The sequence below is a fragment of the Saccopteryx leptura genome, chromosome 7, assembly GCF_036850995.1.
Source record: "Saccopteryx leptura isolate mSacLep1 chromosome 7, mSacLep1_pri_phased_curated, whole genome shotgun sequence".
NCBI classification, from domain to species: Eukaryota; Metazoa; Chordata; class Mammalia; order Chiroptera; family Emballonuridae; genus Saccopteryx; species Saccopteryx leptura.
The window spans coordinates 94287283-94299723 of NC_089509.1; the positions used below are offsets into that span (position 1 = coordinate 94287283).

The window sequence follows — 12441 nt, forward strand, 5'->3', positions numbered from 1 at the left end:
CTGAGGCATATCAAAAAATTTAAGAGTTTATTTGAATAAGAATTGGGGGCCCTGGCCAGTTGCCTTGGTGGCAGAGTGTTGGCTTGGTATATGGATGTCCTAGGTTCAATTCCCAGTGAGGGCACATAGGAGAAGCAACTATCTGCTTCTCCATCCCCCCCTCCCTTTTCTCTCTTTATCTCTCTCTTCCCCTCCTGCAGCCATGGCTTGGTTGGAGCAAGTTGGCCCTGGGGGGCTGAGGATGGCTCCATAACTTGCCTCAGGCACTATAAATAGCTCGGCTGCCAAGCAATGGAATAACAGACCTGGATGAACAGAACATCACCTGGTAGGGGGCTTGCCATGTGGATCCCAGTTGGGGCACATGTTGGAGTCTGTCTCTCTGCCTCTCTGCTTCTTACTTAAGAAAAACTTTTTAAAAAATGAATAAGAATTGGGCATTATTAAATGCAAAGTAGTTAGGAGCATGCCTGGACAGGGGCTAGGGTAAAGCCTTTTATAGGGAAGGCAGAAGCAAAACATGGAAATGATTTGACTGGCTATAGCTTAAGCAAATGTCTTATTTGGGAAGGCCTAGGTGGCAGTTTGTTGATTGGTTGTCTTTAGGTTTCAAATTCATACCCTTGAGGCATTAACAAGCTCAGGTCTGGGTTTGCTTATGTATGCTATTAAAGCATTAGAGCCACCTGAGTTCAGTGGTCTCCTTGTTTAATTAATTTAATAATACTAATCAGCATAAAAAAGAAAGAATATGGCTATTTATTTCTTTTCAGTACAAATGCAACTAATATATATAGAGGAATATAATGTAGCACCATTACAATAATAATGTCTTAGCAAGAATATAAATATGTGCTTCTGACAAAAGCTTTTTAGAAGAATATTAACACAAAAGATCTACAGTTAAAATTCACCTGACATTAATTTTGATGTCTCATATGAGATGAAAATCTAAACTAATTCTCTCCCACCAAAGGTAGCCAGTTTCCATCTCTTTTTCACAGAAATTAAACTGCAAGCTAATACAGATATTAAACTGTAAGCTTCTTGAGGACACAAACTGTGTCCTGTTCACAAGTTTATCCCTCCTGTCTACTTAACATATGGCTCATCAAAGTAGTCACTCAAGAAATGACAAATGGCCATTTAGTCTTACTTTTGCTAAGTTAAACGAGGAAACCACTAGACTGAGTTGACTCTAATGACTTAGTAGCCTATGTAAGCAAACCCACACATAAGCCTATAATGTCTCAAGGTTATGAATTTGAAACCTAAGGACAACTGCTAATCACAAACAGCCCCGTAGGCTTTCCCAAATAAGGCATCTGCCTAAGCTAGAGCCAATCAGATAATTTCCTTGCTTAGTTTCTGCCTCTTCTCTATAAAAGTCTTTTCCCTAGCTCCTGTCCTGAAATGTTCCTGACCACTTCTATTTTGGAGCTGCCCTATTCAATAGATTTAACTAGATTCAAGCAAGTTTTGGCTTGCTTTCTTCAGTTAATGGTATAATGTTCATTGCTGGCAAAATGGTGGGTAATGCCGGCTAAACAAGACAAGCCTTAGTAACTATATTTGCACCAGTGTTTGCAACTCAAAACTTGAATGAAAAGATTAGCTACAGAGCTGTTGATGTAAGAAATGGCCAGACAGGTAGAGAATTTTTGTAAGTTTATTTAAGTCAAACTGATAATTGCCTGGAAGCAAAATTTCAATGAATTGAGAAAATGCTCAAGAATGGCAGTTTTGCAGCTTATTATATTATTATAGTAGAATAAAAGGAGGAGCCATAAGAAGGGTTACATGAAATCCACTGGTGGTAGTTTAAGGGGGGGGGGGGAGCAAAAAGGAGGTGGGGAAAACCTCTGGAATTAGATAAAAAGTAAAATGAAGAGACACATACTTCTTTTACATTGGTGGGTACAGGGTAGTTAATAATTAACGTGTACAGCAAGTAGAGATGGTATGGGGAACAAGAAGATGAAAGGTTCTGTGATGTGGTGATCTGGTGCTCTGGTGCTGACGTTGTGCCCTGGAAAAGGCGATTACTCTGACATTTCAAAGGTATGTTATTTTAGATGCAAAAAGACAAGACAGGCTCACTTGAGATACAGATTAATCTTGATCAAGGAAGCAACAGGGCTAAGACTTGAGTACCTGCCATGACTTGCTTTTAGATAGGAAATTTTATGTTCAGATCATTCAATGAATGTGGTTACTTTCCGGCTGAGTTTGTAAGGCCCACCATGCCAACCTCCGCTTAGCTTGTCAGGTTTAGTATGTGGCCCCCTTTTCCAGCACAGAACTGACATATCTTACTCTGGGTTGGACACTGTGACTAATGTTTTAGATGCAATTCTTAATCCTGAAAATAACTATTTGTGAAGTGGGTACTATTAGTAGCCCCACTTTACTGATAAGAGGTCTGGAGTCAAAAGAAATTAGTGATTAGTCTCACGTCACATGGCTAGTGATCGGCAGAGTCACCCAAGTATAAGTCTTGGCCGTAGACTTAAATGCTCTGTATTGCACAGGTTGACGTCGTCCATAAGAACGTTGAGCGCAGTTACATATTATGAGTGCCCACATGATCGAACACATACGGTAGCTGCCGTCCAGCCTGCACCCATCTGGTGACAGAGCACGCCTGATGCTCACGTGAGCAGTCGCCTTGGCTTCTAGGAAGGCCGAGACGGCCTGATCGTGGCCAAGTGGTTGAGGACGATTCTATCTGGGATGGACACACTCTGCCTGAACATCTGATCCGAGCGCCGTGCGGGCTGGGAGGAGAGGGCGGAGCCGGCAGCCGGGAAAGCTGCGGATTGGAGGGAAGGAGAAACAGAGGGCGGAGCCTTGGGGGAAAGCGAGAAGCCACATCTATCATGATAGAGGGTTTGCTTCCTGCAGCGGCCGCCCGTGCCCGGTGAACCCCGGCGCTGCCCTCCGACGCCTGCTTCCTGCGCCCCCACGGGCTGAAGCGGCGGCTGGGGTGGAGGGCTCTGCGGGCCGGGGCGGAAGGCGCAGGTAAGGGCGGTGGCCCGGCGCGCGGCTGCTGGGGCAGAGTGGGGACGAAGGCCGATTCGGGGAGCTCCGGGGCCGGAACGGAGGGAAAGGCTCAAGTAAAGGCGAGAGCGGGGCTCCGCACCCGCGGCTGGGCAGAGGAGGGCAGAGGACCTGTGCCCACTGCACACCGGCTCCCCTGATTCCCCGGGGGCCCCTGTCGTGCGAGTGTGGAAGGGAGCCGGGAAACCTTTCTTGAAGAGGTTTCCTTGGAAACCCCTCGAAGTTGCCTCGTCCTGTGTCCCTAAGCTTATTTTGGACGGACACAGTCCAGTTCCTCCTCCCTCCGGTGGGTAAGCTCTGCATCTGAGTCAGAGGTGCATGGTGAACTGGAAAAGAAAGTTCGTGGGCTGCAGAAGTGATAGCAGTAGTGGGGTTGCAAATACTGTAAACACCTCCCTGAATGCTTGCTTGCCTTTGCTATTTGAGGCTGTTCCATTTATGCTTGTTTCATAGTCTAAGAGGAGGAGAATAGCTTTCCCAATTAATGTTTTCCCTTTGCTTTCGGTTCCCAACAAGAGGATGACACTGAAATGTAATGGATATTTTTAAGGAATTAAGGTCTTCTGTCTAAGATAGAGGGTATTTTTGAAGATGCAAAAAGATGCTAGAATTCTGATAAAACGAGTTGTTTTTGTTTATCTGAGTGCTTATGTGGTAACTGATCATGCATTGATTCAGTGCATCCTCTGTTGTAAAATTAGTACGCTATGGACAGTACAGATGGTTGGTATATTGCACTGTCTTATTTCTGACTTTTTTGAATCTTATTTCTGATTTATTTGAATCTAGTATTCCGCCCCTTTAAATATTTCCACTCCATTAAGATTCTTACGAAAAGTAATCTTAGTTTCTCTCAGTTGGGTTTGGGTTTAGGTTTGTGGCAAATATTGAGCAGGTTAAGTCTCTTCTGCGGAGCAAGACTCCTTGCCTATATCCTCCCTTTTTCTTTCTGGGAAGAGTAATATCAATCACAGTCTAGTTTAGTTGAGTGTCTGTTGGCATGTGGATCAAAAGTTGAACTACAACAACAACAACAAAACTTCTTTTTTTTTTTTTTTTTTTTTTAACAGGGACAGAGAGAGTCAGAGAGAGGATAGATTGGGACAAACAGGAACGGAGAGAGATGAGAAGCATCAATCATCAGTTTTTTGTTACAACACCTTAGTTCATTGATTGCTTTCTCATATGTGCCTTGACCGCGGGCCTTCAGCAAGCTCACCAGCTTTTTGCTCAAGCCAGATGAGTCCGTGCTCAAGCTGGCGACCTCGGGGTCTCGAACCCAGGTCCTTCTGCATCCCAGTCCGATGCTCTATCCACTGCGCCACCGCCTGGCCAGGCAACAACAAAACTTTTTTGATTTTAATATTTCTAGTATTCAGCTGTCCTGCATTATTAGATATATTCTGAGTATTTTTTTTTTAAAAACTCTTAGAGCCCTGGCCGGTTGGCTCAGTGGTAGAGCGTCGGCCTGGCATGCAGAGGTCCCGGGTTCGATTCCCGGCCAGGGCACACAGGAGAAGCGCCCATCTGCTTCTCCACCCCTCCCCCTCTCCTTCCTCTCTGTCTCTCTCTTCCCCTCCCGCAGCAGGGCTCCATTGGAGCAAAGATGGCCTGGGCGCTGGGGATGGCTCCTTGGCCTCTGCCCCAGGCGCTAGAGTGGCTCTGGTTGTGACAGAGCGTCGCCCCCTGGTGGGCGTGCCGGGTGGATCCCGGTCGGGCGCATGCGGGAGTCTGTCTGACTGTCTCTCCCCGTTTCCAGCTTCAGAAAAAACAACAACAAAAAAAAACTCTTAGAAATGACTCAACTGATATTTGAAATTTTTTTTTTTTTTGCAGAAATTTAGATATTGGGTGGCAGATCAGGTTTATTTTCAACATTTTACTTTTAATTTCTTGCACTTTTTATTTTCTGCATTTTAATACCAAGTTAGCCTTCAGATTGGCTTAAGCAACAAGATAGTGTGAAGTGGGTCTGTATACAATGAATAGCAGCCTTCAAGTGAGAAGAGGCAAAGATAGTTCTGGTGATACATCAGAGGTCTCTGGATGAGTAGGTTAATACTTTTAATTATTTATCAGTTAGGAATAAGTCCTAGTTTATATCAGAGACAGTTATTAAGCTACCAGAGATTAAGAGTTGTAAGATAGTTTTTTTCAGAATCCTGGTATCATTATGTGGTTTTTAAGATTAACTGTATGTGGTTGTATTTATGCTTCAGAGACTATATTTTTTGAGTATTTTCATGGTCATTTTTAGCTTCACTTCTCCGTAGCCTAATAAAAGTTTTGTTTGTGAGTGACCCTTAAAAGTAATGCTAAGACTCTAGGCAGATTGCTGACTCTGCTTCTGACGTTACTTCTGTCGAAGTAGAATGAATGCAGGCTGATTTCCAAGGCTTGAGGGTTATTGCCATCACATGCTTCTTTCTCTCCGGTGCTGTACCCCCCCACCCCCCTCATCTTTTGGAGTTTACATTTGATCAGTCTCTAGCTTATTTCCTAAGCCTTTCTGCTAGAATATGGATTATCAGGACACTTTAGAAGGATTGTTGACTACCTTCCCTAATAGAAGATGATGTCAGAGACCTTCCTTTCCTCTCTCCTTCCTTCTATTCTCTCCCTCCCCCCTTCTTCCTCTGCTCCTTCCTCTTATTCCTCCATTCTTCCCCCCCTCCATTCCAATGAACATTTACTGCCCAAATTCCGTTCGTCAGTGGTTTCATTTCTGCTTTAATTTGTTGAGTAAATTATTAATCTGACAACATCTTGGGTAGTTAGAATTTGGATAGGGTAGAATTGGCAGTCCATGAAGAGCTACAAAAGTAATTTTTCTCTAAAGAAGAATTCTGGGGTGAACCTTGGGATTTAGTTCCAGCTCTACCACTGACTAGTTGTGAGTCTCATGAAAATTGTTTTTGAGTCAGCGTATATTGGTATCCTCAAAGGTAAAATACAGTAATAAGGCCAGTTCTGGACACCTTCAAGGGTTTTTGTAAAAATTAAACGAGGTGGTAAATATGATTTTGAAAGTAAAAATATTTTATAAAAGTATAATATCCTCATGGTAAAGAATAGATTAGATTATAAACTATAGCACTTTAATGACGAGAGTTATGCACAGTTCGTGGTTATTCTCTTATTTGAAGTATTGATCAATATGGCAGAAAGTAGACATCAGGACTTTTCTGTAACTTCTATCTGGTGATGTGGTTACCTTTACTGCTTTGGTTTATGATTTTTGGTTTTTAATAAAAGGCCTTTAAGATATTCATTTTAGTATCTATATGGTACTAAAGCTTAAAAGGAGAAGAACCAGGTTCATGTGCCTGGGAGGAAGGTGATGGGGACCATCTTGTGGGTTTAGATAGCTCCCAAGGTGCTGGGGCATAGCTGAGGGAATTTTTGAGGTTATATGGAAGTGTCATTACCGGATGACTATTTCATCTTCTTTTCTTGGAAATATTTACCTTTTATATATTTTATTATTCTCCCTTTTTACTGAATTTATTGGGGGTGATGATGATTAACAAAAGTATACAGCTTTCAGATGCACAATTCTGCAGCATGTCGTCTGTTCATCACCATTGATCTGCCCACCTTTTATATTTTTTAAAAGAAAAATTGAAATGAGTAAAACAAAGCTTTTAGGAATTTATATGCTTGTGTAAAATCAGTTTTTCTTCATAACTTTAAAAAGCTATTGATAATCTTTTTTTCCCCAAAAAATATTAAAATGAGAAAGAATATAGACTATACAGAAATGCATTTTTCCTTTTTACCTGTCCACATTTATGCCTTACTTCCAATTTTGAACTGATTTTGATATTTTCTGTAATTTGAGTAACAGTGTTGAAAAGTAGATTGCCTGTATGATCATGGTTTTAGGTGACTGAGACTTCCTTATGATCCAGACTACAGCGTTTCCAAGCCTATAGTTAGTTATATATGCTAAACTAGATTTATTCACTCGGGTGGTTTTCATAGGTCTGAATTTCCCGAGTCACATTTTCAAGTATTTAGAGATGCAGTTTGGAATTAACACCTGGGCTTCCTGAGAAACTTTATATCTTGTGCGTATTTCTTTTGTTTTATAGACTCATGAAATGGCCACAGATGATAAGACTTCCCCCACCCTGGACTCGGCCAGTGACTTGCCCCGATCTCCCACCAGTCCCTCTCATCTCACACACTTTAAACCTTTGACTCCTGATCAGGACGAACCTCCTTTTAAATCAGCATATAGTTCTTTTGTAAATCTCTTTCGATTTAACAAAGGTAAGACTTATTCTCAAAGATCAGAGAACCTACAAGATCAGAGAACCAAAATTCTGTTGTTCTGAGTTTCATGTTGTGTCTTTGAAACACTTTCTAATGACTTACAAAGTAAGTTATTAACAAGGAGAGAGCTTTAATCACAGGTCACTGGGGTTTGCTGCTTAAGAAGAGAAAGTTAGAATTTTCACTGTAATCTTAACTAATTTTTGGTAACTGATGATCTAAATAAATGTTAAAAGGAGGTCCCTTTTTTAAAGTTTTTTTTTCTCCTTTTCTAGTATGTTTTAACTTCTTAAGTTCACAGAATGGATTTTTTTTAAGGGGTAAATAGCCAAAAAATTTTATGAAAGCAATGAAAGTAAAAGGATCAGCACATGAGAGAATAAAAGTTTTTATTTTTCAAAAATGCAAACTATTTTCAAGCCTGTTGACTTAAATGCAGAAGGTGTAAACGTAAAGCTGTCAAATTAAAGAGATATTTTTTAAATGATCTTTTTTAAGTAATATATTTTTTATGTGGAAGAAAAATTAAGAAAAGATGGCTTACATCTCTTGCTTTGTTTTTGGCTATATTATTTGAAATGGGTTAGAAAGTAATCCCTTTTGCTCTGGCCCCGTAGCTCAGTTGGTTAGAGTATCGTTCCGATTCGCCAAGGTGAAAGGTTCGATCCCTGGTCAGGGCATATGCAAGAGTCAACCAATGAATGCATAAATAAGTAGAACAACAAATAGATGTTTCTCTCTCTCTCTTCCTCTCTAAAAAAATCAACCCAAACAAAAAAAGAATCCCTTTTGTTGTAAGGAATTTGGGGGTTAATAGTTTAAGTAGAAATGTTAATAGTATAACTCACTTTTATTCATAGTCATGTTTAAAACTCTAAAAAATGTTGGTCCAGTGTCTTCTCTATATGCCAAGGTTGTGGGTTCGGTCCCTGGTCAGGGCATATACAGGAATCAACCAGTGAATGCATAAGTACGTGGAACAACAAGTTGATGTTTCTCTTTGTCTCCCTTCCTCTTGCTCTCAAAAAACAAATCAATCAATAAATATTTTTTAAAATGTTAGTCCATTTTTAAGTCAATTTTAAAAATAAACCTTATTGGTCCTGGCTGGTTGTCTAAGCAATAGAGCATCGGCCCAGCATGTGGAAGTCTTGGGTTCAATTCCTGGCCAGGGCACACAGGAGAAGCACCCATCTGCTTCTCCACCTTTCCCCCTCTCTTTCTCTCTGTCTCTCTCTTCTCCTCCCGCAGCCAAGGCTCCACTGGAGCAAAGTTGGCCTGGGTGCTGAGGATGGCTCTATGGCCTCTGCCTCAGGCACTACAATGGCTCCAGTTGCAACGGAGCAGCACCCCAGATGGGCAGAGCATTGCCCCCGGTGGGCATGCCAGATGGATCCCGGTCGGGCGCATGTGGGAGTCTGTCTGACTGCCTCCCCCCTTCTAACTTCAGAAAAATTCAAAAACAAAACAAAAAAACCTTATTGTTTAGAATAGTTTTAGATTTACAGAAAAATTGGGAAAATAATACAGAGAATTCTTATATACCCTGTACCCAGTTTCTCCTATTAATATCTTACATTAGCGTGGTACAGTTATTACAATTAATGAATGAACCATTATCGATTCATTATAAAGTGGAGTATGTATTTTATTCATATTTCTTTAGTTTTTACCTAATGTCCTTTTTCTGTTCCAAGATTCCACTCAGAAAATCATATTCTATTTGGTCATTATAAGAAACAGTCTTTTTATTTAGCAAATGTTTATTGATCACCTACTATCCACCAGGTACTATTTTAATAGTCAAGGAATCTATCCTGTAAACATAACAGACCCCCTCAAAAATTTCTGCCTTCGTGTGGAGCTTGCATTCTGTTTCCTTTAAGATGCTGAAGATATTTGTAATGAAAAGTAAAACAAACTGAAGGTCACATATAACCAAGGATGTAGTTATTGGCCTGTAATTTTGCCACCTTCTTTGAAGTTTTCAAAAAATCCTAATTCACTTATTTCCTTATCTTTGTTGAACTCTGAGTTTTAGTTTTTCAAATAATACGACGCTTTCCTTTGCTGCAGAGAGAGCAGAAGGGGGTCAGGGAGAGCAGCAGTCTCTAAGTGGAAATTGGACCAGCCCTCAGCTCCCTTCAAGAACACAGACTGTGAGGTCACCTACACCTTATAAAAAACAGCTGAATGCGGAACTCCAGCGGCGATCTTCAGTACTAGGTAAGACGGGGTTATTTCATTCCACTGTCATTGTTTCCCAGGTTGTTTACTGACTTAATTTTTATGCTGTTTGGCATAGTCAGGTACTCTTCAGAATTAATGAAATTGATGCCTAGATAGTGAAACAATTTTTAGATTCCTAAAAAAAATTTCTTAAACATTTTATTAACCTTTAATTTAGGCCAGGCAGAAATCTCTTGACTGTTTTTTGATTAATTACTTGCTTGGGTTTCAGCAGAGAACAGTTTACAACATCCCCAGGAGAACACAGGTTAGTTTCAACTTTGTGGATGAGTCCTGCATCTCTTTGTGGGATGGCGGGTGTAATGTGGTGTGCATGCCTCTGGCTGCTGAACTCTCGACTCCGTGAATGGGCTGCACATGCTCTTGGCCTTCTGTCCTTGTTGGGGTGCACACTGTCAGTGTGGCTGTGTAAACTGAACTCCTCTCACCTGTTTGTTCTCCATTCTGGTCTGCCACACAATCATCTCCTTCATCTTCATGTTCTTCTGATGAGCGCGGGCTGGGGAATCAGTGCCTGAACTGAGAGGCTAGATAAACTCAGTTGTATTATGTTTTATTTCTGTTCGATTATTAAACTCAGTGAAGTGGTTTGCCCAAATCAAGGTGATAGAAGAAAGGCAGTGAGAGGTGGTGAATAGAGGGGAAGAGGTGCAGCATTGGGAACCAAGTGTCCCCGATCACGGTCCTTGTCTGGCCGGGCCAGCCCTCTCCGTGAGATCCTCTTGTGAACAGTAGGCAGGTGCGGGGAATGCCGGTTGGCAGGAGGATATTTTATTGCTGGTTGGGACTTGGTTTAGGACCTCCTGACTGGGCTGTCGGGATGGCTAGGCAGTGTTAGGCGTGGCGTTCAGGACCTCCCTCTGGGGGGACAGAGGAGGGAGAGCAGCCAAGCAGAGGAGCTGCTCTCCAGGGACTGGGGCAGAGCTGGCTGCGTCCCCTCTGCAGGGACACCCAGCGCGTGGAAGGAAGGAGGAGAAGGTGGGGAGGGGGAGCAGGGATGGAGCTCTCTGTTTACCTCTAGGAATGGGAGGGAGAGACCATCCCCAGTTTAACCTCAATAAACGCCCCAGCTCTTGAACCTGACCTGTGGCAATACTTCTGTTTTTGCTCAGGGAACTCTTCTGACTAAAGCCTACGCTTGATTAAGCAGAGGGTATCTTCACTTGTAAAATTGAGGAATTGGACTACAGTCTAGTCTTTTAGAGGTTACAAAATGAAAGCCTACCAAATCTTGCCTTGGTGTTTTGATAAACTTGAATGTAAATATAGTAGGTGGATTTTTAAATTTTAGTTTAATTTTTTATTTTTATTAAGCAAGAACAGGGGAGGCAGAGAGACGCAGTTCCATATGCGCCCTGACCAGGATCCACCTGGCAAGCCTCCTACCAGGTGATGCTCTGCTCATCTGGGGCCACTGCTCTGTTGCTCAGTTGAGCAACCAAGCTATTTTTAGTGCCTGAGGTGAAGCTATCCTCAGTGCCTGGGGCCAACTCGCTTGAGCCAGTTGAGCCATGGCTGCAGGAGGGGAAGGGAGAAAGAGAGAGAGAGAGAGAGAGAGAGAGAAGGGGGAGGGGTGGAAGAGCAGGTGATAGCTTTTCCTGTATGCCTTGATTGGAAATCAGACCCGGACATCCACAGTGTGGGCCAGTGCCCTACCACTAGCCAACCCAACTGGCCAGGACCTCAGTAGGTGAAGCTTGTAATGTTAGATTTGCTGCAGTCCTGACCATTCCTTATTGTTATGTATCAGGTCCACTTGATTCTTTTATTCTACCTTAGCTGCTAGAGGCTCAGAAACTAGACTGTTTGACCAATCAACTTCTTTTTCCTAGAAAAAGGCCATAAATCCACAATTTACTAGCTCTGTGACCTTAGGAAAACCATTCAACTTTCTAATACCAGTTTTAACAGGGAGGCAGCTAGGCTGGCTTGCCTCATAGCAGAGTGCTAGACCAGATTTCCTCTCGGGCTCTTTCATCTTTGTCTGAGGTCTCTGACTCTGTGGTTTCAGGAACAGGCTTGCTCTTCCTTTTCCAGTGGCTGAAGCTGCTAGTTCTCTCTGACACTCCAGACTGGCTGAGTGCGAGGGGCTTCACAACTGTTGGTTGCCTGTGCATGGGAACATGATCGCTACAATTCTAACACCTTCGTCTGTCTCTTTCCAACTAATAAGTCATGGAGAGTTGCTTTATACTATATTAAAAAAAATTAGTCTTTCTAATACTCATACATTTTTCTAGTGACAACACAGGTATCCGCTGAAATTAGGACATTGCTGTTTATAAAAAGATAAAGTTTCTAACATAGGTGCTGTTTAGATCATTATTTTTGTATTTAAATCATCTAGGAAAGTTGTTTGTCAATTTGGATTTAGATACCAACCTCTCGTTTTTTTTTGTAATTCCCTTTTTCCCACCGAACCAAAGCAAAGCACACCTAAAAAAAATCAAGCAAGTGAGTTAGAGAAAGGTGTCGGAAAGATATTTTCCACCTTGCTTTGCCATAGATGTTTTTAGGTTAATGAGTTTAAACTAATAGGCATGTTCATTCTCTTGGTCAAGCCAACTCCATCTCATCCTTAGGTTTTGTAGCTGCCAGAGCAAGGTGGAAACTTTAGTAGGAGTTTTGCTCTAAAATAAAGAATTAATACATGACCGCTTTGACGGGCACACCGCATTTTGGCCACAAAGCTGAAATTTGGAGTTTATTATTGATAGTGGAGTGAAAGCGATCCCTCCCACGTCGAAGCTGTGGAGGTGGGAGGTAGCAGGAGGAAGTTCCAGCAGTTCTTTGGCAGTTTTAATTAATTTGCTTGGATGTTAGTGAAGGAACATTTGGGTGAATTACCATTAT

General features: G+C 42.0%; 1 protein-coding gene across 6 annotated transcripts in view; it reads left to right on the top strand.

The window, feature by feature from the left end:
- The first annotated feature begins 2850 nt into the window (after window positions 1-2850).
- Window positions 2851-12441, top strand: part of PIKFYVE (phosphoinositide kinase, FYVE-type zinc finger containing) — an 87838-nt gene continuing 78247 nt past the window's right edge. For 3 of the 6 annotated variants that reach the window (XM_066346654.1, XM_066346657.1, XM_066346661.1), the window contains exons 1-4: window positions 2851-3021; window positions 7155-7335; window positions 9415-9564; window positions 9800-9835. In XM_066346654.1, coding sequence (XP_066202751.1) covers window positions 7164-7335; window positions 9415-9564; window positions 9800-9835 — 358 coding nt within the window. In that variant the 5' untranslated portion in view covers window positions 2851-3021; window positions 7155-7163. The remainder of the gene's footprint in view (window positions 3022-7154; window positions 7336-9414; window positions 9565-9799; window positions 9836-12441) is intronic. The other 3 variants (XM_066346655.1, XM_066346658.1, XM_066346656.1) reach the window with 2 other exon arrangements.